This window comes from Otolemur garnettii, unplaced genomic scaffold (genome assembly GCF_000181295.1).
Source record: "Otolemur garnettii isolate 467f Iridium unplaced genomic scaffold, OtoGar3 scaffold00010, whole genome shotgun sequence".
NCBI classification, from domain to species: Eukaryota; Metazoa; Chordata; class Mammalia; order Primates; family Galagidae; genus Otolemur; species Otolemur garnettii.
Genome location: NW_003852405.1, coordinates 15598908 through 15624812, shown reverse-complemented (window position 1 = coordinate 15624812; position 25905 = coordinate 15598908). Strand labels below are relative to the sequence as shown.

Below are 25905 nucleotides of genomic sequence, written 5' to 3'. Positions count from 1 at the left end.
TTATTGTTTATTTGAGTTTATGTATACAGTTATGTATAAAGTTTGTATGTATTTTGAAGATGTCTAGAAGGATACACCCTAAATTGTTTCACAGTGAATTATCCCTGTGGAATGGGAGTAGGGAGATGAAAAGGAAAGAATGTTTTATTTCCTATACTTTTGAATTAACGTCTTGTCTTTTTCTTTTGAGACAGAGCCTCACTTTGTGGCCCTACGTTAAGTGCCTTGGTACCATAGCTCACAGCAACTTCAAACTCTTGGGCTCAAGAGATCCTCTTGCCTCAGCCTCCCTAGTAGCTGGGACTACAGGTGTCCCAATGCCTGTATATTTTTAGACCCTTGCTCAGATGGTCTTGAATTCCTGAGCTCAAGTGATACACCTGCCTTGTCTTCGTAAAGTTTTAGGATTAGAGGTGCGAGCCACCACACCCGGTGGAATTGATGTCTTTTCAATGATTGTATATTACTTTTGTAATTTAAAACACTTGTTCTTTTGCAAAGACAATGGCATACTTCAAAAGAGAGTCCTATCAAAAATTATAAAGTAAAAATTAATAATTTATAAGATAAACAATCTAGAATATTTAATTGTCCAGGATAACTCAGCCTTCAAAGATTTCTGAATAGCCAATACTTTGCTAGATTAACAACTCATCTCAAATGGCAGACTTGTTTGTATGTCTTTTCTGAGACTGATAATCACCATTAGTTATCACATATTTGCAAAAAAGGGATTTGAATACCACTTCAGTGAAGCAAGGGTGGCTAGAAACTACAGTTACATGTTAAGAAAAATACAGTTTTATAGTCAAAAGGGGGTTTTAGGTGGTCTAGGTCAGTGATTTGCATCTTTTAAGGGATGCTGCACACTTAAAGAATTTGGCACATATTCCTTCTTACAATGGCTCACAATAGCAGTGATTCTCACCAAGGGCAGGATTGTTGGACAGTGTTGAAGTATGAGGAATAAGGAAGAGTTGGGAGGAGGGATGTTTAATTTGAAACTAACCCTCTTCTCCTCCTAGACTTGAGATTTAGGTAATTACTTAGTACATGATTAAATTATCAGCTGCTGTTTGCAGTATGTGTTTTGTCCAAAGGGAAGAGGTTTGCCTTATTTTCTCTTCTTTAATGGGAAAAATTCTTTTGGTATACTTCTCCTATTTTTGCTACTGCAGAGCATAATTTCTTTCATAGCGAGGCAGCATATTTTTCCTTTGAGTCGTCTTTGGTGCCCCCAGATTATTTTCTTCTTTTCTTCCTTTATTCTTCTGTTCTTATATTTTGATGGCTCTGGCTTAACTTCAGTTTGGTTTTTGGTACTGATGTTTGGTATTCATTTGACGATAGGAATAGATAGAAAATAAAGAATCTAATCATGTTTTGATGTATAAATAATTGAATCATGTCCATTTTAACTCATAACTAAATGTGACTTCAGATTACTTGGTAGAAACAATTGAAATCAGTCATTATTTTGATAAACTTACAATATTGTATGTGTATGGCAGAAATTAACTAACTTTTCTAAGTACAAATAGAAACCTTATATAGATATGTATCGTTTTTTTCCAGTAAAAATAATTTTGGTATTATGTTCTATTACAGAAATATTGCTATATGAAACTATATTCCCCAGTCTCTATTCCAGAGCATACATTTTTATATCACATGTGGCAGAGTGGTATAGTGAAAGAGAAGTAGACTGGAAGACAGGAAACCTTTACTTTGTTAGAGCAGATCTCTTGGAATTCCTTTTGATCATAGACCGTGTGTTATATGTACTTTTGTACCCATATCACATCTGGTGATACAGCTAGTACCGCTAGAGCAGAGTGAATGAATGTATTTGAAAGAATAAATGATTGAATGATCTTTATTTTGGTTTAGTTTAGACATTAGGGTCTCTGACCATATGCTAAAACTTTGCTTTATATTAACACATCATTGACCGTCAGTTTTACATTGAAACTATCCCATGTCACTGGTTATTATTCCACTGACACGATCAAGAAAGCTTTTACAATATTCTACATTACCCCATGTTTTAAAAATTGCAATAGCTAATATAAGTGCAAACATGAGTTAACTCATGATTGGTCAACAATGTTTAGATATGAAAACACAAGTTATTGTGACCTATCAACAGTGTGTTAATACTGGAGTTTAGTGTTAACATTCAGCATTGTGATAAGGTTGTTAGTTTACCAAGAGCTGTGTCAAATATTTAGGTAGGCTTAGACACAGAATAATCCAAAGGTAACTAGTCTCTGTTTTCTTCTTACTTTTTACTTTCGTGTGCCTCTTTATCAGAATTTGCTTTCTATGTCACTCTGTTTAGCTCAGAAGAACCCCCAGGAGTCCATCTTTGTACTGACTTTCTGAAAAATGGGGATTACTTTTATTCTTTGGTCTGCTATTGTTTAACTCTTGACTACTTGACCTCCCCTGAGGTTTTGATCAACTGCTTCCTATAGCAAACCCTAAAAGTGGCACCAGGATGCAAGCAGGAGGAGCTCTTCTGGTGTTTTGAAGGTTAGATTGCCTTTTTTTATAGAATTGGATCCTGTGGAAACTTTCACAGCTCACACCTACCTCAGACACTTGGGCTTAAGTGATTCTCTTGCCTCAGTCTCCCAAGTAGCTGGGACTACAGGCGCCTGCCACAATGCCCAGCTTTTTTTTTTTTTTTTTCGGTTGTAGTTGTCGTTGTTTTTAGCAGGCTCGGGCTGGGTTCGAACCCGCCAACCCTGGTGTATGTGGCCGGCACCCGAGCCCCTGAACTATGGGCTAAACTCTATTATTATTTTCGGTCCTTAGGAGTTACTCAGTCTGCCTGAGTACAATATCTGTACCTGTATCAGATCATTTATTCCCTTAATAATTTTTACCTCTTAATTCTAGAATATAATCTCTATAGTATATTATATTCAAACATATTATTTGTTTATCCTATTCATTACTTATTTCTAGTTCTTAGAACAGTGCCTGGCATACAGCAAATATTTTATTGGTATTTACTTAATTCTTTTTTGGAGGGGGGGAGTTTAAGAGACAGAGTCTCACTTTATTGCCCTTGGTAGAGTGCTGTGGAGTCACAGCTCACAGCAACCTCCAACTCCTGGGCTTAGGCGATTCTCCTGCCTCAGCCTCCCAAGTAGCTGGGACTACCGGCGTCCATCACAACGCCTGGCTATTTTTTGTTTTAGTTTGGCCGGGGCCGTGTTTAAACCCGCCACCCTCGGTATATGGGGCTGGCGCCCTACTCACTGAGCCACAGGTGCCTGCCCTATGTACTTAATTCTTAATGTATCAGTATTATTCTGATTGCTTTACACATATCAACATGTTTCATTTTCCTACAAACCTAATGAGGTGTCAGTACTATTTCATGGATTAGGAAGCAGGTATAGAGAGATTGAGAAAGAGGTAACCGATTCAAATCTGGCTACAGAGTTTTGCATTATGTTATCATTGCATTACATTGCTTCTCAGCATAGAAAGAATGAATAATTCTTTCTTGAGAATTTTTTTCTATTATTATTATCTAGTACATCCTTGAGTCTATAACAAATTTTATTGGAGATAAAAATCATCTAAAGACTGTGTAACGTGTTTTCCAACAAACACATCTGTTTTTAATGTAACAATTATAGAAATTTGATTAGAATATAAATTATATACTTATAAATTTAGATCTAGTTGTATACTTTTCCATAAAGATAAGAAGCTTGTGTGGTTTTCTTTCCTTAGGTCTTTTAGGCATAAATACTTAAGCTCTCTTATTTCTTCATGTCGTCTATCTATTCAGCGTCTGCCAATGGTAGAGGTATAAAGATTGAGAATGAAGCATGTTCTTTTAAAAAACAAATATATCCAGAATTTATTCTAATATCATGTAGTAATTTATGGGATCGTGACTTTTTTTAGTTTAGTGTTTTAAAAATTGTGGTAAAATATGTATACATAATATAAAATTTCCCATCTTAACCATTTTTAAGTATGTAGTAGTATTAGGTATTTCACATTGTTATGTAACTAAACTCTAGAATTTATTCATCTAGGTACCTCATATAAGTGGAATCATACAGTATTTTGTGATTAGTTTACTTCATAATGTCCTTAAGATTTATTCCTATTGTAGTATGTATCAGAATTTCCTTCCTTTCTAAGCCTGAATACTATTCCCTTCTATGTCCTTCTGGATCATACATTAACTCTGTGTTTGACTCTTTGGGGAGGAATGGACAGAGTATTTTTCACAGTGGCCGTAAGATTTTATATTCCCTCTAGCAATGCACAGAGAATCCAATTTCTCCATATCCTTGCCAGTACTTGTTATTTTTGATTATTTTGCTGGTAGCAGTCCTAATGGCTATGAGGCAAGACGTTATTGCATTTCCCTAATGATTAGTGATGTTAAGCATCTTCTATATGCCTATTGGCCATTTGTTTCTCTTTGGCGAAATATCTATTCAAGTCCTTTGCTCATTTTTAAACTGATTTGTTTGCTGGTGGTGGTGACTTCTAGGAGTTCTTTTTTTTTTTTGCAGTTTTTGGCCAGGGCTGGGTTTGAACCTGCCACCTCTGGTATATGGGGCTGGTGCCCTACTCCTTTGAGTCACAGGTGCCACCCCTAGGAGTTCTTTATATATTCTGGATATTAACCCTTAGTCAGTTATATGACTTGCATATTCTTTGTCCTATTTTGTAGTTTGCCTTTTCACTCTGTTGATTGATGCACTGAGGTTTTAAATTTTGATATAGTTTAATTTATCTATTTTTATTTTTGTTGCCTGCATTTTTGGTGTCCTATCAAAGAAACCATTGCCAAATGCAATGTTATGAATCTTTCACCATGTTCTTCTAAGAGTATCGTAGTTTTAGGTTTTTGATGCATTCTCAGTTGGTTTTTGTTTGTGGTTTAAGGTAACGGTCCACCTTTATTCTTTTGTATATGGATATCTTTTATGCTAAAATATTTTCCACATGTGAGAGAAGATTTTATAAGTGATGAATACTCCAGCTTGAGCTAATTTAAGCATAATGGGAAATTTATTGATAAGAGAAATTTACTGATTACTTTTATTGATTTTAATTTTTTTTTTAATTTTAATTTCTTTTTAAAGAAGTTGAATAGTCAAGCTACTAGAAGACTGCTAGGTCACAGAAAGAAATAAGAAAGAGAGTATCTGAAACACAGCCCAAAGTACCTGTTGTCTTTTTCCTTTTCTTCTCTTTTCTTTTTTTTTTTTCCTGTTTTTTTGGGGGCTGCAGACTGGGTTTTTCCACATGGCTGTCACTAACAGTGCCAGTTGTATGTCTCAGATTCAATTCCCAGACTAGCTTCAAAGTTGTATCAGCTCCAGGATCTTAAACATTTTAGAAAGGGATCTCATTGGTTCGGCTACATTTGGTTTTCTGTCTCTGCGTCACTTAGCACACAAATAAGGCCATTTATGTTGATCTGAGCTCTTAAATAGGTTAAGATAAGGGATGCTAGTCAATTAGTCTTAAGTCCCTCCTAATACTCTTTGCCAGAAAAAATGGTATGATTTATATTCCATTTTGTAAATAAATAGGGTATTGATTGTTTATTAAACAGTAATTAGAACTCAGCCTCTGAAATATTAAAAGGTTGAAAGTGTGTAGAGGTGATTCTCACACTCTTTTAAGATTTTGTAAATATTTTATATTCCAGTATTTAACTGCAAAATATAGTTTTAATAAAAGTCAATTGTTTTAGGAAATTATTTGGAATATTTTGTAATTTTCAGTAAGACCTCAAAATGAATATAAACATGACACAACTAGAATGGACAAAAAAAATGAGACTTAATAATTAAAAATATATATATTTATATTTAATGTTGCACATACAATTAGAATGTGTAGACTGCTACAATCTTTGGGGATTCCCCGTTAAATTTAGAAACTTTCCCAGATTACTGAAGGAGCAATGTTAATTTCCCCAGGGTTCTTGGATATCGATGAACCCTCCTTCCTCCCCATCAACAGCGGCATATCTATGAAATCTGTTAGAACTTCTGTAATATGTATTTTATATATATGTAATATATATATAAAACTTCATTTCAATTAATTCCTGATTTGTAATACCATACAGAAAACATATCTTACATATTAACTTCTATCATAATTTATAACTTAGAGAATGTGGATTTAGAAGAGAGGAGAAAATTTTGGAAAAATAGCACCCTGGGGAAGTGGCATTAAGGGCACATTTCCTGAAAAAAATTAATTGATTAAAGTGCTTTTAGTTAAGGAACACCTTGAATGCTCTATACTTATTATATTTAAGATAGATCACTTTGACATATTTGAGCTGTCTACTCAATTGTGTTAAAACTGCAAAGCAGGGGTTTGTGGGACTTATTCACTCCTTGGTGTAACTTTTTGCTGATTTAGACTGTCTTCTTAGAAAGCCCAACTGAAGATCAGCAGCTTTGGGGAAATAAATTCTTCTTATATGTTTTTGTTATTTTAAAAGATATGAAAACAGTGGTGTGATCATTGGAGCACATTTAATTCAAGTCTTTTCCCAGTTCCTTGGCCTAGAAGGGAGTACTGTTAGTAATTTGGAATGTCTTCTTTTACAACATATGTTTTCCTGAAATAGAAGTTTTGATTTGGTGGAAAATGAGAAGAAACGAGACCAGGCTACAGATTTCCAAGCCATGGAGTTGGCTTGAATGGAGTCTTTAGTGACTTGTGTATGGTGTCTGTGGGCTCTGGATGTTTGGAGTTGGGGAAGAGTCAGCTGTAGATGGGTTAGTTTTATATATAGGATGGCAAGAGGGATTATATAAAAAATCACTTAGGACTAAACCTGCATGATCAAATGGTAGTTGTATTTTTCTTTTCTTTTCGAGACAGAGCCTCAAGCTATCCCCCCTGGGTAGAGTGCCATGGCATCATGCTCACAGCAACCTCCAACTCCTGGGCTCAAGCGAGTCTCCTGCCTCAGCCTCCCAAGTAGCTGGGACTACAGGCGCCCGCTACAACGCCTGGCCATTTTTTGGTTGCAGCCATCATTGTTGTTTGGCGGGCCGGGCTGGGGATTCGAACCCTCCACCTTAGGTATATGTGGCTGGCGCCTTAGCCACGTGAGCCACAGGCGCCTAGCCGATAGTTGTATTTTTCTTTTTCCTCTTCTTTCTTGTGTTTATATGTTTTTTTCTTTCAGAAGCTACAGGTCAAATTAGTGTTATGCTATGTTTAATGTATATTATGACTTTTTGTGGTTAAACTTTGCGGTAGTCAGAATTCTTTCAAGTGTTAGAATCTGGACTCATTGATTTAAACAAAGAGAGGAATTTATTGGCTTATTAAGACTGAAAAGTTCAGGGATCCATGTACTTGAGAAGTGTTAAGGAAAGATCCTTGTCTACACTTTGCTTTTCTCTCTGTTGGTTTAATGCCCAGGTAAACTCTTCCCCTGTGGCTCTAGGATTGTGTCCCGCCATTTAACAACTTCAGCAGAAAGGGTACATCTTCCCAAGAATTACAACAAATTTTAGGATTGACTTTCATTGACTTGGGTGAATGGTCCTGGATCAAATAAATCCTCCTGGACCTTAATTTGTGACCAGCCCCACCACAAGGTCATGGACATGACAGTGGGGAACCTGTTATTTTAGGTTTTACTAGGCAATACTGGAATAGTAAATTCTGAATGCTACAGACTTTATACAACTAAGCTTATTTCTCATTCAGACAAAGCCTGCTACAAGTTGAGATGACTGCTTCTCTAGTTACCATGTGGTAACTAAAGAATCTATTCTGTTTCCATCTTCGGCTTATGGTGAGGCTTTCTCAGTTGCTTCAGCAGAGGTTTGTACACAAGCTCTAAATGCTTCAGCCTGCTAGTTACACAGAACTCAAACTATTACAGGGATCTGGCCCAGTGATCTTGCCAGACTGCTAGGAGGCTGGGAACTGTGTGAAACATTTTAACAAACATATGTGTGCTTGCCACAGGCTATTGTAAAGAAAGTAGAGTATCTACTCTATCCTGAGACCCTAAACAGTGTTTAAAATGTTAATATACAAAAATGCAACCAAAGTTTGAAACTACCCATTCTATGAAATGTTTTTTGCCTGAGTTTGACTTGTTTTTATTGAACATAATTCATGAGTTTGTGAAACCACTGACTTTAAAAGTAATTTCTAGAGTATAACCCATTTATAGGTTGAAGACTGTGGTTACCATAACTACACTGCTAAGTTAATCAGTCATTTGCTAATAGCTAAATTCCATGGATATTTTAGTTACCTGTTTTATTATTTCTTTTATAAATTGACTGTTTTCTGTCTTCTTAGAATGTCTTTAAAAAAAGTTATCTTTGGGCTCGGTGCCTGTGGCTCAAGTGGCTAAGGCCCCAGCCACATACACCTAAGGTGGCGGGTTTGAATCCAGCCCAGCCCACCAAACAACAATGATGGCTGCAACCAAAAAATAGCCAGGTGTTGTGGTGGGCACCTGTGGTCCCAGATACTTGGGAGGCAGAGGCAGAAGACTCGCTTGAGCCCAGGAGTGGAGGTTGCTGTGAGCTGCGATACCATAGCACTCTACCCAGGGGGACAGCTTGAGGCTCTGTCTAAAAAAAAAAAAAGTTATCTTTGGTGAAATACTACCTTAGGTTTTCTGGGTTATGTGTATCAGTGGTTGGTAAAATTTTTTAAATAGAGTACCACATGATAAATAGCTTAGGCTTTATGGGCCATATGCCACAACTTCTCAATTCTGCCATCTTTCACCTTTGTTGTTGTGCAGAAGTGGCCATGAACTTCTACATACACTCACTCAGGGATGAGTGTGGTGTGTTCCAATAAAATGTTACTTGCAAAAATAGGCGATGGGCCATAGTTTGTTTACCTCTCATCTTCCTGGCTATTACCTTTATTCATCATCTCAAGCAACTCGCCGTCCTTCTCTGTTAAATATATGTGTAGTATCTCTAAATTATCATTAGCCACCTTCTCATTTTTTACTTGTTGAGTAGCCTCATTCATGTTCGTTATTTTAACTGTTTCAAGTGTTAGAATCAGATTTGTGGTGGGTTTTGGCTTTACCTGTTACTAGCTTGGTTACTTAGTGTGTCTGAGTTCTGTAAATTAAGGCTAATAATACTTGCTTGGAATTGTAAGCATATGATTACATGTATATGTAAGGAGGTTAGCATAAAGATCGGCAAGTAATACATGGTTGACAAATGGTACCTCCTGTTGTTTTGTTAATTATCTTCACACATGTTGACTCTGGCGTCTGTATCTTGATCCCAGAAGTTTTTTTAGACTTCCAGTTTTTATCTCTATTGGACATTTTAATTTAGCTATTCTATACTATCAGTTATGAAGCATTCAGTGGCAGGTAACAGTTTTCTTACATATCAAGAAGCTTGGAAGCAAAGAATTCTAGAATTCTAAAGCCAAAAAATTCTCTGGTATCAGAGTATTTTCATGAGTCTCTTGGTTCAGGAATCTCTTGGTGGTAGTCTTCATGGTTGCAAGATATTGCAGTTGCTTCAAGCATCCTGTCCTCACAGATCTGTATCCAAAGCAGTAAAAAGCTGGGAAGAAGAAGGGTCTTATCTCTGTGTAATGTTTTCCTTTTATTATAAAAGTTACTATTAAAAAAAGCTAATTAGGAAATAGAATTTATAGGACTTGAACACTTTAAGGTGGGAAAAACTTGAGGAAGTATAAGATGACTGGTAAATTTTTGCCTTAATTGTTCATAAGCCATAAAATTCACTCTTTTAAAGTAGTGTTTTTAAGTACATTTACAGTTGTGCAACCATCATTATTATCAAATGTTAGAACATTTTCATCAGCCCCAAAAGAAACCCTGTACCCATTAGCAATCATTTCCTCTTCCTCCACTAATCTATTTTCTGTCTCTATGCATTTGCCTGTTCTAATAAACTCTTCTAGTCATCATATTTTTCCCATCTTCTTTTTAGAGTTCTCATTCAGAAAGGACTGTAGGTCATGCACAATTACTAGTTTGCTAGCTGTGACGCATCCTTTTCTTTCTGTCTGTCTGGTACCCGAAATAATTAATGCATAGCCATAGTAGCTTTGCTGATATTTGGGTGAATTAACAAGTTAATTCATTTATAGCATCGAGTTTTCACAGTGTTTCGGGTAACCATAATTAAGAAACATTGGTTAAGAGTAGTTTAGAGTTCCTTAACATGAGATGTCCCATTCCTAGTTATTCATAAATTACTTTTATTTTCCTTCTGTGTCTTTGCTCAAGATCTTTCTCTATTTGGGACCCACCCTACGCATCCCCACCCCTCAGGGCTTTCTAGTTGCTTAATACTTCTTAGGCTCAGTCAGGGAATCAGAAAATTCCACCTTACCCACCTGCCCCAGGGAAACCCTCTCTACAGAACTCTCTATTGTTCTTGCCATATTGTGTTTTATAAAAGTGTCTGTGCATTTGATTTCTGTAGTCCAGGGATCTCTGAACTTTCTATTGGTCACCTGTAAAAAATGTTTTTAATATATCTGCACAGTTATTTATAAAGTATGTGCTTATGCTATGCAGTGATGTATTAAATAGTAATAAGTCTTTTGATAAAAAAATACATAAATGTGAGGTGTAATGCTTTCATCCAGTACTTTATTTTACAACCAGTGATAACTGAGTTTCTTGATGGCAGGCACTCTTTTCTCAGTGTCTTGCTTATTCTTTATCTACTTCCTTTAGGTATTCCTTTTTGTGTTTATCTTTATTATACCCCTTACCATGCTGTATGTGATAATTATTGGTATACATTTATATCTTTTCAATAGTGTGTAAGTCTCTTGAGGATGAGTACTCTTTTAATTTCTAATGTTCCCATTGGCTTGCACAGTACCTATCACATAGTAAATAATTGTTTAAAATGAATAAAGTGAATTAAGTGTAATTAAGATAATGATCTTTTATTAAAAATATTTTTGTTATTTCTTTACTTTTTGTTTTTTTTTTGTTTTTTTGGCCGGGGGCTGGGTTTGAATCCCCCACTATGGGGCCGGCACCCTACTCCTTTGAGCCACAGGCGCCGCCCTCGGATAATGATCTTTTATAAGATTTATTTGAAAGATAGAAGGGCCATTTATTTTAAAAATGCTTAAAGTTTAGAGCTGTACATCTAAAATTGTGATAATAGACCAGATTCTTTATAGTTTTCAAACTATTGTATGTTTATGCTTTTGTAAAATACAACGTAAATTAAACACTAAAAAAAGACAAAGAAATATGCAAAATCTATGCCTTAATTTTTATTATAGATTCAATAGACATAAAATTACGTGCAACTTCTGTATTTAATAACTTGTTGTGGATTGGTAACAAAGAGTCTGTGGCCCTTTGCTGATCCATGTACCAGTGCTTTGAGAAACATGCTGTCAGGCCTTGTATGTGGTAGGTACTGTTGGCACCATTTATAGGAAACTGGGACACAGAGAAATACATTGTCTAAGAGGTCACATAGATACTGTATGGAACAGCCAGGGTTCAAGCCTAGATAGGATAGTTTGGCTCAAAGTCTATGTGCTAGTCTACTTTTGATTTTGCAAAGGTGAAATAAGGTAGTATTATATTTTAAGGACAGTTAAGCACAGACATGGATATAGACAAAGGCTGTTATAAGTCAGAATGTAATTCATTTGCCTAGAAAAGAGGTTAAGGGGCCACATGATGATTTTCATATAAAAGTAGAGTTATAGAAGGTGGTGACCAAGTATTCTTTTATACTCTTCAAGAGTAAGCATCTAGGCTCAGCGCCTGTGGCTGAAGTGGCTAAGGCACCAGCCACATACACCTGAGGTGGCAGGTTTGAATCCAGCCTCGGCCCGCAAAACAACAATGACGGCTGCAACCAAAAAATAGCCAGGCATTGTGGCGGGTGCCTGTGGTCCCAGCTACTTGGGAGACTGAGGCAGGAGACTTGCTTGAGCCCAGGAGTTCGAGGTTGCTGTGAGCATTCTACCTAGGGGGACAGCTTGAGGCTCTGTCTCAAAAAAAAAAAAAAAAAAGAATAAGCATCTACTTACATTTTACTTTGGTTAATATTAAACCCCCCTATTTGAGAAAACAAAAGAATTTTGGTATCTCTTTGAAATGTGTCCTTTTGCCATGACTCAGTTCCACATACTGAGTATATGCACCCTTCTGTATCCAAGGGGGATTGTTTCCAGGACTGGAAACAGGTACCCCGTGGATACCAAAATGTGTATCACGTTCCTGACACGGTGTTTGCACATAACATACACACATCCTCCTGTACACTTTAAATCATTTCTAGTTTACTTATAATACCAAATGCAGTATAAATATCTGTTACACTGGTTTTTATTTGTATTATTTTTATTGTTCTGTTATTTATTTATTTGAATAATTTTGACCTATGGTTGGTTGAAACTGTTGCAAAACCTTGGGATAATGGAAAGTCAATTTTACTTTGTTTCTCCTATTATTTCTCTTACCTTTTTTCTTATTTGAGAGCGTAGTCAACTAAATTATTTGATTTTACTCATATAAATACCAAAATAAACTTACTTTCTACAGGCATCAGTATTTTAAGAAGAAAATGTAAGTAATGATCATATTATGATGTTTATGGAATAGATAAACTGCTGTCTTAATTGTTTTATATCATGAAATTATTTGTTTAATGAAATTGGAAAGTACAAGAATACTTCAATTTCAACAACAGCATTTTTTATAAATTAAAAAAAATCTTCTTCCTATAGAAATCTGGTTAAGAAGTACTGTCCTAAACGTTCATCCAAAGATGAAGAGCCAAGGTAAATTATATGCCTGTTTCTTATCATATTAAGTAATTTAAAAATATTTTTATTTAGTAAAATAAATATATTGTTAGCTTTTTAAAGATTGTTATAAAGTTTGTTTTATTAAAAAAGTATTGTTTATGAAAGTGGGAATTACCGTTTATCTGAGGATAAATATTTTAGTGGGCTTAGTTACCAGTTTTCTAGAATAATTGAAGTGTGGGGTTCTGAGTAAAATATAGATTAGGACTCCACTTGAGTTATTTGTCTCCAGAAGAAAGGAGTATTTCATGCTTTATTTTCTAGTTGTCAGCTTGTTAGAGTCTTGTTTTCACTTTTATAGGTAGTAAAACAATTTGGCTGACTGGATTAAAGGGATAATGAAAAGAGATTTTTAGGGTCATTTTTAAACTCTTAACAAAAAGGTTAACCACCTATGAATTTTTTGGCAGTCTTAAACAGGAATATTGGATGACTGTGAAATGTAGAAACAAAAAGAGACTAGACTTAAACAAGCAAACAACTTTGCATAGAATCGTTGGGATTCTTAGATTTAGTTTTAATGGAGTCCTATCTGAACTGTCAGTCTTTAGCTATAAGAAAGTGTTCCACGATGTGTTCAAAGTAGATGCATACATTTTAATGCAGTGATTCTCTCTGTTTCTCTCCTTCCCTCCACACATATTTTTACCCTTATTTTTGACCCGTCTGTCCCCTTTTGGTGCAAACCATAATGGCACTTGACTCACTTCCATTCAGGATGTGGGCAGGCATACAGGCAGCTGTGTCCAGAGCTGATAGCAAAGTTGTTCTGTAGATCAGCCATCGAGATGCATTTGAGTGGTATGATTGGCAGGTTCTGTCCTCGAGAGCAAGCACATCATCTCTGCAACAGGTTCAGCTGCCAAGCCTAGGAATGCAACCAAGTTCATTCCCAAGCTCAGGCCAGTCATTTGGCAACTTAAGAGATTCCAGTATGCCAAAAGAGCCTGCAGGTAGTATTCTTATTATTTTTTGACCCCAAATACCCCTTTACTAATAAATTAAAGACTACTTGAAAATATACAAACATGTACAACTTGAACTTAATGTAGGATTCTTTCCATATGAAGTTATAGACCTCGTAGCTAAGATTTAGGTTGGATATGTTAACATCCATCAAGTGTTAGGCTCAATCCATACCTTACCAAAAACATGTAATGAAGATAAAAATAAATCTGACCATTTAAAAATATGTTTTTGCCAGGTTTACGTCGTGTATAGCCTTTTTTAACATCCTTAATGAGTTAAATGACTATGCAGGACAGCGAGAAGTAGTAGCAGAAGAAATGGCGCACAGAGTGTATGGTGAATTAATGAGATATGCTCATGACCTGAAAACTGAAAGAAAAATGGTAATTCTTACGATTTTTATCCAGTTACAATATAGATGAAATGTTTTTGCAGAAATAATTCCTTTTTTAAAAATGCATATTAGCATAAACTGGTTTTCTATTTCACTAAGTTTCTAGCTGAAAATTATCACAGGGCACTCCTGTTAATTTATAATCCTTTGGATTTAAGACCAAAGTTTGGCAAACTACAGACTACTGCCTATTTTTGCTTCCTAGTTTCCACAAACTAAGAATGGTTTTTTAGATGGTTGAAAAAAAATTAAAAGAATGACATTTTATGGCATGTGAAAGTTATATGAAATTTAAATTTCATTGTTCATAATTAAAATTTAATGGAACAGACTCATTCACTGACTTACATATTGCATATGGCTGCTTTTGCATATTCATCAGCAGCAGAGTTGAGTGTTTATGACAGAGGAACTGTGGCTTGCAAAGCCTAAAATATATGGGTATTTATCATCTGACCCTTTGTAGAAAATATCAACCCCTAGTCAAGACAGTCATTATTTTCCTAGACATTATATCTTTTTTTTTTTTAAAACAAAGTCTCACTATGTTGCTCTCCATAGGGTGTTGTGGCATCACAGCTCACAGCAACCTCAAACTCTTGGGCTTAAGGGATTCTCTTGCCTCAGCCGCCCCAGTAGCTGGGACTATAGGCGCCTGCCACAACACCCGGTGATTTTTTTGTTGCAACTGTTATTGTTGTTTAGCTGACCCGCCAGCGCCAGCATTGGTGTATGTGCCGAGCCAGACGTTGTATCTATTTTAAAGGTTATAAAGTATTAAAATAATATCCTATACAATGCATTTTAGAGAGTTCTGCTTTTTCTTGCTAGTCTTGCTAGAGTCTTGCTAGTCTTGGTAAAGTTATAATTAATGTCTCAAAAAAATAAATAGCCTTTTGAGGACTTTAGACTTTATTTCATATTTAAATTTAATTATTTTTGTTTGCTTTGTCTTATTTTATTTTTTGGTGGTGATTAATCTTTAGCATCTCCAAGAAGGACGGAAAGCTCAACAGTACCTTGACATGTGCTGGAAACAGATGGATAATGTGAGTTATAATGTTTTCATGATCAGCATAAAATTTTTTTTGACTAGGTTAGCCCTAAATTTTGTTATACTTCACATCTGTTGGAGTTTAATGTTTCTCAGTGTATTATTCATAATTTGGCATGGGTTTTGTTGTGAAATAGCTGATTAATTGTAAATGGAGGATGTGAAATCATTTTGTTATTTGTCTTACAGCTTTTCTATATAAGTATGCTTAAATGTGAATCTTTATATCATTGTGAACATTTAGAGAGATTGTTGGCTTTATGGAAGTTACTATACAATATTAATAGAGGAGAGAATAGGGCAACAGTGATAATGTCTTAGAAGACCCCTGACTGAGAGAACCAAGAGTTTACTTCTACCTTTTTCTTAGCACTTCATTTTTCTTGACTTCACGTTTAGCATATGAAAAATGAAGTGAATGGACTAGGTTAAATGAATTTTTCTTCCAGTTCAGTGATCCTATAGTTATATTTATTTCTATTGTTTTAAGACAGGGCTGCACTTTGTCCCCTGGGCAAGAGTGTAGTGGCATCATTGTAACTCACAGCAGCCTAAAATTCCTGGGCTCAAGGGATCCTCCTGCCTTAGCTTCCCAAGTGGCTAGGACTGTAGGAGCTCACCACCATGCCAGGCTATTTTTTTCTAGGGTCTCTGTCTTCAGCTGTGATTCTGTAAATGCTCCTAATATTAGCCACTAGTCCAGAGACCATTCTATTGTAGGAAATAAAATAGTTTGTAGGGCAAAATTATAAAAACATAATGATCATTTACTTAAAAATGTTTCCAAGGTACTTGCTAATGTGGTTTGTATTAAATGTTCTGATGTATAGTAATTTGAAAAATAAGATGTCTACATTGAATACTGTGGTTACCTTTACTTAAAATGCTCTATTAAATGATGTCTACATTGAACACCATACTTACTTTTACTTACAATGCTCTATTGATGTTCTGTAGTTTAAGATATTCTTATTAACTCTTAGATTATCAAACAATTTGTTCTTTACCAGCATATTTCTCTAATGGACATAGAATTCCTTAAAATTTAGGCTGGAGAGAGTTTTTTATGTTAAATTAATCAATTTAGTCCTTAGAAAAAGGACTTTGAGATATTAAAAATCCTCATCCATATGATTTCACTGTTTTTAGCCTTTCTTTCCTTGTTTAGAAACTCAAAGTTTTTAAAGCTTAAAGTTCTATCTTTATTTTTTCTGTTTTCATTTTTATTTAGATTTTATTTCTAAGTGGTTTTAGCCAGACTTTCAGGGAGTATTTGTGTCAGTTAAACTTTCTATTGCCTTAACTAGAATCTCTAATATCTGCTACCTAATGAGTGTGTACAATATGTGTTTTCATTTGTACAAAATAACAGACGCCTACGTTCATGAGTGATATGAATTGTGGGCTCCTTTGAAAATTGGTGTTGACACAAATCATTCTTGTTAGTATGTGCTGACTTGTCTTTAGAACCATTGGCAGTTATTAAGCAAAAGTTATAGAGGTCATAAGTAAGAAAGAAGCATCAAGAATGCAGGAGAGGGGGCTGTGCCTGTGGCTTAGTGGGTAGGGCACCAGCCCCATATACCGGGGGGGGCGGTTCAAACCCAGCTCCAGCCAAACTGCAACAAAAAAATAGCCGGGCATTGTGATGGGTGCCTGTAGTCCCAGCTACTTGGGAGGCTGAGGCAAGAGAGTCTCCTAAGCCAAGGAGTTGGAGATTGCTGTGAGCTGTGATGCCATGACACTCTACCAAGGGTGACATAGGCTATCTCAAAAAAAAAAAAAAAATGCAGGAGAGATTTCTCTTACTCATTAACAATACTATGAGAAAAAGGTAAGTTTCACTCTACTTGTGTTTATCTAAAGTATCCTTGATATGTATGTACCCTGGAGGTAGAAAAGTGAATATGACATGGTTCTTGTCAGTCTAGTGAGGGAGACTGACAAATATAATTTCTATTTAATGTGTAGAAGCAAATGTAGGATTCCATTTCCTAGTTTCATGCCTTCCTGTTCAGTCAAGAAAATGAAATTGTAGAATTCCTAACATGTTTGAATAATTGAGAAGAGATACAAAGAACTGGTTGAATCTGGTTGAATTAGTGACAGAATATTAAAAATTGAGGAAAAAATTTAAAAGACAGCTGTTGACCCCAGGATTAATAAAATAAATGTCAGGCAGCACTGGCATTTAAAGTGAAGACAGAAGAATCTGTCAAGGAGATCTTGGTCAGAGAGTAGAAAATAGAAGCATCAGAGATGCCAGGGCCATCAGTCAGGAGGCTCCAAGTAACAGGGCATACAAGTTTGTAAGAGCAGAGCTCAGAAATGGAGCAGTTGAGCAGCTCGGTGATGCCACCCAGGCTGCATCTCCTTTCCGTTTGCCCACTGTGCCATTTGTCCATGTTGGCTCTTTTCATCAGTCTTGTCTCCTTATGGTCAACTGTTGGCTTAAGCATCCAAACACTAAAATTCTCATTCAGCTGCACCTAAAGGCAAGAAAAAGGCAGCATTTCTCTTCTGTCTCTTTTTAGCAGAGAAGGAAAACTTTCCCAGAAAACCCCTAGCACACTTCCTCATGGATGCCTTTGACAGGATTAGATTATTTGCCCAGCTGTGGGGAGTCTAGGACAGCAAGTATCAGTTGTTAACAGCTTCTATACTGGGAGGCAGGCTCTGCTCAGCAAGGATGAGTGAGCAGTAGTAGCTGTTACTAGCCTGGCACGCACAGGGTGAAGAGGAAAAGATGCTTTTCTAGAATATATTCTTCTATATTACATAATTATATATATTTATTTATTTATTGTTATTATTTTTTTCTTTTTGTAGTTTTTGGCCGGGGCTGGTTTTGAACTCGCCACCTCTGGCATATGGCGCCAGTGCCCTACTCCTTTAAGCCACAGGTGCTGCCCTGTATAATGATATATTTTTCAGGGAAGGAGTATTTTTAATATTATACTAGGAAGGAAGGAAATTATTATAGGTATTTTCTACAAATAATAAACCTAATATTAAAAGTTCTTTTATAATAAACAGCCTCAGTTTGTACCAAAATTATCAGCCCTATCCTACTCAATTTGAAAACTCAGATCTGGGTTTCAGACAATTAAATGTACAAATTTAACCTTAATTTTCATAGGAAAATGACATTCTGTATATTATAAATATTCAATTTTTTTGAAACATAAGATCCCAGGGAACATATTCCAATATTTTTTGTACTTTGAGTAAATTGTTAGTATCTCATTTGGTGTTTTGTACTGATCAGAATACCTATTTAAAGAAATTTGTAAAAAATTTTGGAGCACATTCATTTTGATATAAGTTGTAGGTATATCTGGTTCTAACTATATGACAAACTAAACTGACTTAGAATACTTTTTGTTACAAATACCTAGATATAATAGCTATTTTTAAAATTATGTTTCACACTCTTAGCTACCTGAAAGAAAGGATAATCTCTGGCTGCTGGTAACCTAAGAGTACATATAGCCAGAACAATAGGTGTTTAAGCCGATACTGTCGTATTTGGAAAAATGAGGGCAAGGATGTAAGGGCTTGAGTTTTAATACTCACACAGGGACGGAGATTAGGTTCTAGTTCTATATGCTTTGGGGAGTAGGAACTACAACTCTTGTTACAAAATTTGAAATTCTGGAGGACTAAACCTTTAGGGAAAGGTGGATTATAAGAATTCTGCCCATTGGCCAAAAGAGACATCAAAGAAACTTACCTCTGTCTGAGGGTCAAAGGAAGAAAAGGATCCTATGAGAAATTTAAACCTGGGTGGTGCCTGTGGCTCAGTGGGTAGGGTGCCGGCCCCATATACCAAGAGTGGCGGGTTCCAATCCAGCCCTGGCCAGCAGCAGTGGCAATTGCAACAAAAAATAGCTGCACATTGCAGTGGGCGCCTGTAGTCCCAGCTACTTGAGAGGCTGAAGCAAGAGAATCATTCAAACCCAAGAGTTGGAAGTTGCTGTGAGCTGTGACGCTACGGCACCCTACTGAGAGCGACAGAGTAAGACTGTCTCAAAAAAAAGGAAAGAGAAGTTTAAACCTTTAGATCTTGTAGTCATAAGGTTTGAGATGAAAATTTATACTCTTTTTTTATTGTTCGATAGTCCCTAAAATAAGAAATTGACATTGTAACTGGTTCTAAAATGGAGCTTAGGTGAACGCGAAATGCTGAGATCCCCTGCTTTCTTCTTCTGAGCAATTCTCAGGATATAGGTTGCAAGATATTCATTTTATGGGTAAGAAATTATAAGAGTCATCCCTGGAGAATCTGATCAGCTAGAGATACTGATATCAAGGCTTTTCCAAGGAAACTTCCTACCTGGGAAATACCATACTCCTCAAGCACCCCCTGTGGAGCTTTCACATAGCTTTTAAAATAAAAACAGCCAAAGAGCATCTAATGTGCCAGACCAAAACTAGTATGTAGGAAAAAAAGCAACGTAGACGGAACAGTGACTGTGAAAGGAAATTAAAAAGCAAAAATAAAACACTCATAACTGTTATTAATATTTTCAAAGGGAAAAGAGAAAATACGTCCATGAAATAAGGTACTACTAACGTATCAGCTGCCACATGAGTTGCATTTAACTCACCTAGTATTGAACCTGGGCTTGCTTTTTTTTGGTGGCAATGTGTTTAAAAAGGAACATATAGGCCGGGCGTCATGATTCAGGCCCGTAATGCTAGCACTCTGGAAGGCCAAGGCAGGTGGATTGCTTGCTCAGGAGTTTGAGACCAACCTGAGCAAGAATGAGACCCCATCTCTAAAAATAGCCAAATATTGTGGTAAGTGCCTGTGGTTCTAACTACTTGAGAACCTGAGGCAAGGGGATCACTTGAGCCCAAGAATTTGAGGTTGCTGTGAGCTTTGATGTCACAGCATACTACAGAGGACAACAAAGTGAAGGGGCATATAAAGAACAAAAAACAACTTCTTGATAGCAGAAAAAGAAAAAGTTGCTAGCAAAAATAACAAATAAAAGTAGAAGAAATCTCTCAGAAAGTAGAGCAAAATGGCAGAAACTTAAAATATGAAAGAAAATATTATGTAAGAACATTAGAGGGCTTATCCAGTAGGTTCATTTTCAAATAATCATCCTAAAAAAGAGAAAACATAGAAAATGGACAAAATAAGTAAAGAAGATTTTCCCAGAACCAAAAGACATGAGTTTCCAGATGGAAAGGATTTCCCAGGTGACCACAACAGTGGATCCAAGTTAAAACATGTCATCGTGGGTATATAAACAATATGGTTTGATAGAAGAAATAAAACCTAGTGTAAGACAGGTCAGTAGATTGACTATAGTTATAATAATCTATTGTACATATCAAAATAGCTAGAAGGGAATAATTCAGATGTTTCTAGCGTAAAGAAGAGACATATTTAAAGTGATGAACATCCCAAGTACACTGATTTGACATTTATAAATTGTATGTACCCTGAAACTATGTGCACTTATGCATCATTAAAAAATAACTTAAAAATACAAATATTCCTGGAATTTTATAATAGGAGAAAGAGAAGAATCTACCAGTTTCCAGAGAGAACAAAACCAACATACTTTATACTATAGATCAGGAATCATAATGAGCTTGGATACTTATACACAAAGCCAGAAGATAGTGAAACAATACTTGTACATTTTTGAAGGAAAATTATTTTCAACGTAGAGTTCTGTATCCAGCCAGATTTTATCAGTTAGAAGTGATGGTTAGGGCGTTTTTAGCCATGGAGACTCAAAAAATTATCTCTTATAAACCTTTTTTTGGGAAGCTACTGCTGAATGTATTCTTATGAAATGAGGAAGTGGATGACAAAGGGGAAAATATGACACTAGGAAATTGGACGTAAATAGGAGATCCAAGTAGAAAGAGAGGTGAAAGAAATCCCCAAGTTAGTGGGTGAGAAAAATCCAAGGTAGCAGCTCTAAATTAGACCTCATTAATTGAAAATGAGCTCAAACTTTAACACATTAGAAGCCTTTGGGAGCATGAAAATAAAATTGATAAAATTCCTGTTACGTTAGTATTAACTGTGGAGAGAAGAATGGGGTTGAATTAGAGATCAGTACATTGAAAACTAAGCAATTTTTTTAAAAAGGCATGTATTAAAGTAAGTAGGAAAGGAAATATACATTACATGGCTTAGTTGGGAATAGCTTTTACAAAGTCATAGTAATTGAATTAAGTAAAAAATTTAAAAAAGATTTTAGTCTGGGCTGATGGTCTTCTGTTATCTGAGCTGAAAAGTCTTCTGAGATGTTTGTAATAACATAAAACTACTTTGGAAGGACACTTCCACATCTCAGACTACTTTGGGGTTCCATTAGAAAAGTATAAAAACAATCACCAAAACCAATCCACTAAATAAAATTTTCAAACCAAAAAAGTCCTGTTGAAATGAATTTATAATTACAAAATACACATTTTTAGTTGAGATACAGATAATATATACTAAACATTAACTCAGACATGACTATGTTGTTTTGTCTTCATAGTCTATAACTAATGCCTGATATTGATAAAGCACATAGACTGCTTGTAATAGTGAAATTTATTTTCTAATTTAGAAAGGACAAATTTTACTTACTGTAAGCAGTTCATTTCTACTAATGCAAAGTACCAGTATTTTAAAGTTATTTCTTACAAGGGGCAAATCTAATTTTATTTTCTGATATTTTAATTTTTTTAACAGAGTAAAAAGAAATTTGAAAGAGAATGTAGAGAGGCAGAAAAGGCGCAACAGAGTTACGAAAGATTGGATAATGATACTAATGCAACTAAGGCAGATGTTGAAAAGGTAAGAAATACTGCAGACCAACTTGGATAACAAAATACTATTACTTCTATATGGAAAGGAGTGGTACATTTGTGTCACTATTAGGATTTAAGAGATTTGTAAGTGCCTTTTCTCTTTTGATTACAAGCATACTGTTTTAAGCTATAATGCTATTGTTCATTTTTAACCTGGATTTTATAAAGAGAGACTTTATTTGAACAGATTATGGATATGGGAGAGTATTATAATGAGGGAGGAAGAATATGGCAATAAGGGGACCACTTTGACCATAGATCTCCAAGTGTCTTCTTAAATTTAGATAATATAATAGTTTGAAAAGGGCAGGCCACTTCTTATTCTCTTGACATGAGGTATTAACTTCTCCATTGATAAGATCTAGTTTTAGTATAATTTTAGGACAATGAATTGCTGTGATTTTATTTTTGTTCTTGGTAATGATTTGGACCAATTTGTCTCTAGGCCAAACAGCAGTTGAATCTGCGTACACATATGGCCGATGAGAACAAAAACGAGTATGCTGCACAGTTACAAAACTTTAATGGAGAGCAGCACAAACATTTCTATGTCGTGATTCCTCAGATTTACAAGGTAAGTTTTAGATATTTGAATTTAATCTGGTTTTAGAATTGAAAGAACTAGCCTTTAAATGTAGCAGTTAACTTAAATCTTAAACATCAGAATCTTTCTAGATTCACTAGTTGTCAAGATTGGCAGTAAGATTTTTCTGCTTATAGATTTGAAAGGCATACTTTTCTAACTTTTAAATCACAAATTCATACACATTTATTATTAGTGTTATAAGCAGTATACTAAAACAATGACATTTTTGAGATAAATTTAAACACTATATCATTAAGTATTTTGATATGACAAGAGGAATTCATTAAAATTATATATTGTAATCTGTTTACTTAGAATTGGAATGTAGCTTTTTGATACCAAACCAGAATTCAGAAATAAATCTTATAAAATGTTTGTTAGCCTGATTTTTTTCTGCTTACCTTGCTGACTCTATTAGATCATAAATATAATTCAGGCCATGAGCTTGCTTATAAATCCTGTTTATCATCATTTGATGATAACAGTTGCCAGACAGCCTCAGGTAAAGACCCTAGAATTTACATGAGGATTAAATTATGTTACTCCCTTTTTTTTTAAAAAAAGAAAGAAAGGAAATTAGAGAAAAAGAATTTAGTAAAGCAGCGTTGAATGAAATAGTACCTGAGAGCAGAGCTTATGTGGAAAGAATGTTAGTCCAAGTATTCTTTTTTCTTCTTTGTACAGTACATTAGAGGTATTTTATTGAGAGTTGGTGGACCAGAGTCTGTATCAGATTCTGGTCATTTAATCCAGAGAGTCAGGCCTGTCGGTCCTTACTCTTTGGTGTTTTTCTAGGCTCACCAGCTAAGTCTTCCTATTTTGGGGAGCCTGAGTTAGGAGCTCAGCTACTGTTTGTGCTTTGGGGCCTGATAACTGTGTTTGGACATTTTTATGGAGCAGTCTTGCCATTATGTGATGCTGGGAGCAGTTCCTTTGTAAAAAATGCAGATCTTAAAATAAACTCTCCTGGCTCAGCTCCCATAGCACATTGGTTACGACGCCAGCCACATACACCGAGGCTGGCGGGTTTAAACCTGGCCCCGGCCAGCTCAACAACAATGATAACTGTAACAAAAAATAGCTGGGTGTTGTGGTGGGTACCTGTATCCCAGCTCCTTGGGAGGCTGAGGCAAGAGAATTGCTTACACCCAGGAGTCTGAGGTTGCTGTGAGCTGTGACAATATGGCACTCTACTGAGGGCCACAGAGTGAGACTCTGTGTCCTCCCCCTACCCCCCCCCCCAAATAAATAAACTCTCCTGCTTTGGGAAGTAGAAAAGTGGTGTAAAGCTATGGGAGTCTGGGGACTCGAGCTGCATAGCTGCTTCCTAGGAAAGAGAAAGGCTAATATTGGCAAATAAGAGGTGTCAGAAATGCCTTTAAGTAAATCTGACTTCATGTGGTCCACTGTATTTCCTAGTGGCATGTAGGGATTCTGTATACATGCCACTTGGACCTTGTGGCTTCTGTTTTTTCCTTTTGTGTTCTTGATTCTAGAGTTGTAGACTACTAGGCCTGGTACCTGTTATTGAGCAGTCAACTGTAGACTCTTGCTTCAGCAGTCTTCTAAAGCACTCTGAACTGATGTATGGGGCCAGAAGTCTCAGACTTGCATATGTTAGAGGCCAATTGCTTAAACAAAATGGGTGCTGGAATTTTGTCTTCAACTGAAATTTTTCTTGGCAGCATAAACAAGAACTGTTCAAGTTGAAGGTAAAAGGTAGAGGTCAGGCTGTGGTGGCTCACGGCTAATCCTAGCACTCTGAGGCTGAGGCAAGAAGACCCCTTGAGCTCAGGAGTTCGAGATCAGCCTGAGCATGAGTAAGACCCTGTCTCTACTAAAAATAGAAAAATTAGCTGGGTGTCATGGTGGGTGCCTGGAGTCTTAGGTACTTGAGAGGCTGAGACAAGAAGTTTGCTTGAACCCGGGAGTTTGAGATGCTATGAGGTAGGCTGACGCCATGGCACTGTAGCCTGGAGCAACAGAGTGAGACTCTGTCTCAAAGAAAGAATAAAAGAATAAAGGTAGGGAGTGGTATGGGACACAGCTGGTAACCAGTAAGGGGTTATTTTATTTTTTCATTTCGTTTATTTTTTTGAGACCAAGTCATGTTCTGTTGCTCATGCTGTAGTGCAGTGGCATGATCTTAGATCACTGTAACCTTAAACTCCTGAGCTTTCTTCAGCCTCCTCTGAGTTGCTAGGACTATAGGCATTCACCACCATGCCCATCTCATTTCTTATCTTTCTATAGAGTGCTTTGTTGCCTTGGCTCGTCTTAAACTCCTAGCATTTCAAAGCATTAGGATTACAGGTATGGGCCACTGCAGCTCAAGGGTCCTTTTAGAAGGCCAGAACACCAGTGTCATCTGGTTTTAGGATGGTAATAAAAGGCTTGATGTGTTTTTTGTTTTTTCTTTTCTGCTAGGCAAACCTCACGTTCTAAGTATTGTTAATCAGTAACACTTGGGAAAAGGTATTAACAATAACACTGTAACTATTAGGATAGAAATCTTCAATTAATTTTGGGGGGGATCACTGATTTTGTTAGAATGATCAGAAAATTGTTTTCCTTTTTTTTTAAATTCCTAATTATTAGCAACTACAAGAAATGGATGAACGAAGGACTCTTAAACTCAGTGAGTGTTACAGAGGCTTTGCAGACTCAGAACGCAAAGTTATTCCTATCATTTCAAAGTGTTTGGAAGGAATGATTCTTGCAGCAAAATCAGTTGATGAACGGAGAGTAAGTGCTATGTAATATCTTTGAATAAATCTATATGGTTTAGATGTGCAGCTTAAGTTAGTGAAATGAGTTGGGAAAGGGGTAATCTGATGTGTAATTGGTTCTAAGACTGTAGAAGGAAGTCTTACAATACTGTTAGATTCCTTTGGGGTCTTAGCAACCATTCTAAATGCTAAAATTCTGTTTCTTTGAAAAAAAAGATTTCTAACTCTTTCTCCCACTAACTTTTCATTTTTGACCCAAGAGTATAAAGACCTGTGAACTGAGTGTCAAATTGTGTTATATGAGTCTTGTGAAAGTCAGAGAAGAAACACAGACGGATCTAGGGCTGTCAGAGCTGCCTTTAATGCAGGGTCCGCAGTTGTGCCAGATCAGGAAACAGGAGAAGCTGTGCAGGGGAGAGGAGGAAGGGCAGAGAAAACAGCATAATCCTCCTCCCCTGGAGGAGTTACATCTCATCACATTGTATCTTGA

General features: G+C 36.1%; 1 protein-coding gene across 3 annotated transcripts in view; it reads left to right on the top strand.

Moving 5' to 3' along the window:
* The window catches only part of FNBP1L (formin binding protein 1 like), a 101451-nt gene that overhangs the window by 53308 nt on the left and 22238 nt on the right, over nucleotides 1-25905 (top strand). For all 3 annotated transcript variants that reach the window (XM_023509781.1, XM_023509780.1, XM_012801714.2), the window contains exons 3-8: nucleotides 12772-12825; nucleotides 14057-14204; nucleotides 15202-15264; nucleotides 21982-22086; nucleotides 22546-22674; nucleotides 25285-25431. In XM_023509781.1, coding sequence (XP_023365549.1) covers nucleotides 12772-12825; nucleotides 14057-14204; nucleotides 15202-15264; nucleotides 21982-22086; nucleotides 22546-22674; nucleotides 25285-25431 — 646 coding nt within the window. The remainder of the gene's footprint in view (nucleotides 1-12771; nucleotides 12826-14056; nucleotides 14205-15201; nucleotides 15265-21981; nucleotides 22087-22545; nucleotides 22675-25284; nucleotides 25432-25905) is intronic.